This window comes from Coregonus clupeaformis, chromosome 12 (assembly GCF_020615455.1).
Source record: "Coregonus clupeaformis isolate EN_2021a chromosome 12, ASM2061545v1, whole genome shotgun sequence".
Taxonomy (NCBI): Eukaryota; Metazoa; Chordata; class Actinopteri; order Salmoniformes; family Salmonidae; genus Coregonus; species Coregonus clupeaformis.
In genome coordinates, this window is record NC_059203.1 from 54,824,438 (window position 1) to 54,826,052 (window position 1,615).

General features: G+C 50.5%; 1 protein-coding gene across 1 annotated transcript; it reads right to left on the reverse strand.

Annotated features, from left to right (window-relative positions):
* Positions 1 to 742: 742 nt before the first annotated feature.
* On the reverse strand, positions 743 to 1,272 carry LOC121535816 (histone H3-like). Its single transcript, XM_045223946.1, has one exon. The coding sequence runs from the start codon at positions 1,166 to 1,168 to the stop codon at positions 743 to 745; it is 426 nt and encodes a 141-aa protein (XP_045079881.1). The 5' UTR covers positions 1,169 to 1,272.
* Positions 1,273 to 1,615: the final 343 nt, after the last annotated feature.

Consider the following 1,615-nt stretch of genomic DNA (forward strand, 5'->3'; position numbering starts at 1 on the left):
AGCGTAAAGCAGGGTTTCCCAAACTCGGGGCACGTTTTGGGAGTTTTTGCCCTAGCACTACACAGCTGCTTCAAATAATCAACTCATCATCATCAAGCTGGAGTATTAGAATCAGCTGTGGAGTGCTAGGGCAAAACGCAAAACGCGCACCCCTTTGGGGACCCCAGGACCGCGTTTGGGAAACGCTGGCCTAAAGAGCAATACTGAAAGGGAATCACCATGATGTGCAGTACCCACATTTAACCACAAGATGGCCTCCGTGCTCCACTGTAAAGTTTTGGCCTCTGCATGAGTCTCTCAGCAGCACTGCAACATGGGACTTTCAAAGTAAGTTGGCATGCAATGTTTTTTCTGGACTGCATGCAAGGCTATTATTACACACAACTAATAGTGTCAATTATTCATCTGAACACAATTCTTGTTACTATTCGGCCTATATTATCACTCGTTTCTTTTCCCCCTCCTTTGTAAAGCATTTTACTGTGCTACTATAGTTCAAAGGAAGTGGATGATGCCAGAGTATATACACACACACACACACACACACACACAAACATTGAAGCTAGACTTCAGGCAACTAAAAGGTGCAATACGTAGCTTTTAGACGTGTTAGTGAACAACATACATGGTGGCTAATGTAGAGGTGCGTGTATACATGGAACAATTGTGCCTTTTTGATGGAAATATGGAGGTGGCTCTTAAAAGAGCCTTTGGGGGATTTTCGAGTTCAGGTCATCCTCATTTATGCGCGCTCTCCGCGAATACGGCGCGCCAGCTGGATGTCCTTGGGCATGATGGTCACCCGCTTGGCGTGGATGGCGCACAGGTTGGTGTCCTCGAACAGGCCGACCAGGTAAGCCTCGCTAGCCTCCTGCAGGGCCATCACCGCGGAGCTCTGGAAGCGCAGGTCGGTCTTGAAGTCCTGGGCGATTTCTCTCACCAGGCGCTGTAAGGGCAGCTTGCGGATGAACAATTCAGTGGACTTCTGGTAACGACGGATCTCTCTCAGAGCCACGGTGCCGGGCCTGTAACGGTGAGGCTTCTTCACACCGCCGGTGGCCGGGGCGCTCTTGCGAGCAGCCTTAGTGGCGAGCTGCTTCCTGGGGGCTTTGCCACCGGTGGATTTGCGAGCGGTTTGCTTGGTTCTGGCCATGGCGCGTCTCTGCATTTCGAGGCTATACTCCCGACTGTCAGTGTGCTTTTGCCAGCGCGCAGTGTGTAGTTGTGTGCAGGCAGTGTACTATTGGCCTCGTTTGCGATAACAGGCTAGCATTAAAATATAACACAAGATTTCACTCTTGACTTTGACGACTATTATTGCGCGCAAAGGGCCAGCAGTGTGCTATTGTACGCACGCGCTTAGTGTACTATTGTTATTGGCGCGCAGTGTATTGTGATGGGCGTGCGGTCCTAAAAAAAAAAAGAAGCAAAGCATCCTTTCCAGTAACCGACAGAGAGGTCCTCCGCAATGGGCCAATCGGGGTAGTGGGGAGATGGTGTCCAATCAGCAGATGCCACTGCCGGCTTTATACATTTCACATGGGCATTTCGAGGCTATACTCCGACTGTCTAAGAAGGAAGCAAGCGCCATGGCCAGAACCAAGCAAACCGCTCG

Bases quoted from the DNA above. Each gene is read 5' to 3' on its own strand.
- LOC121535816 (XM_045223946.1), bottom strand. From the start codon at position 1,168: ATGCAGAGACGCGCCATGGCCAGAACCAAGCAAACCGCTCGCAAATCC.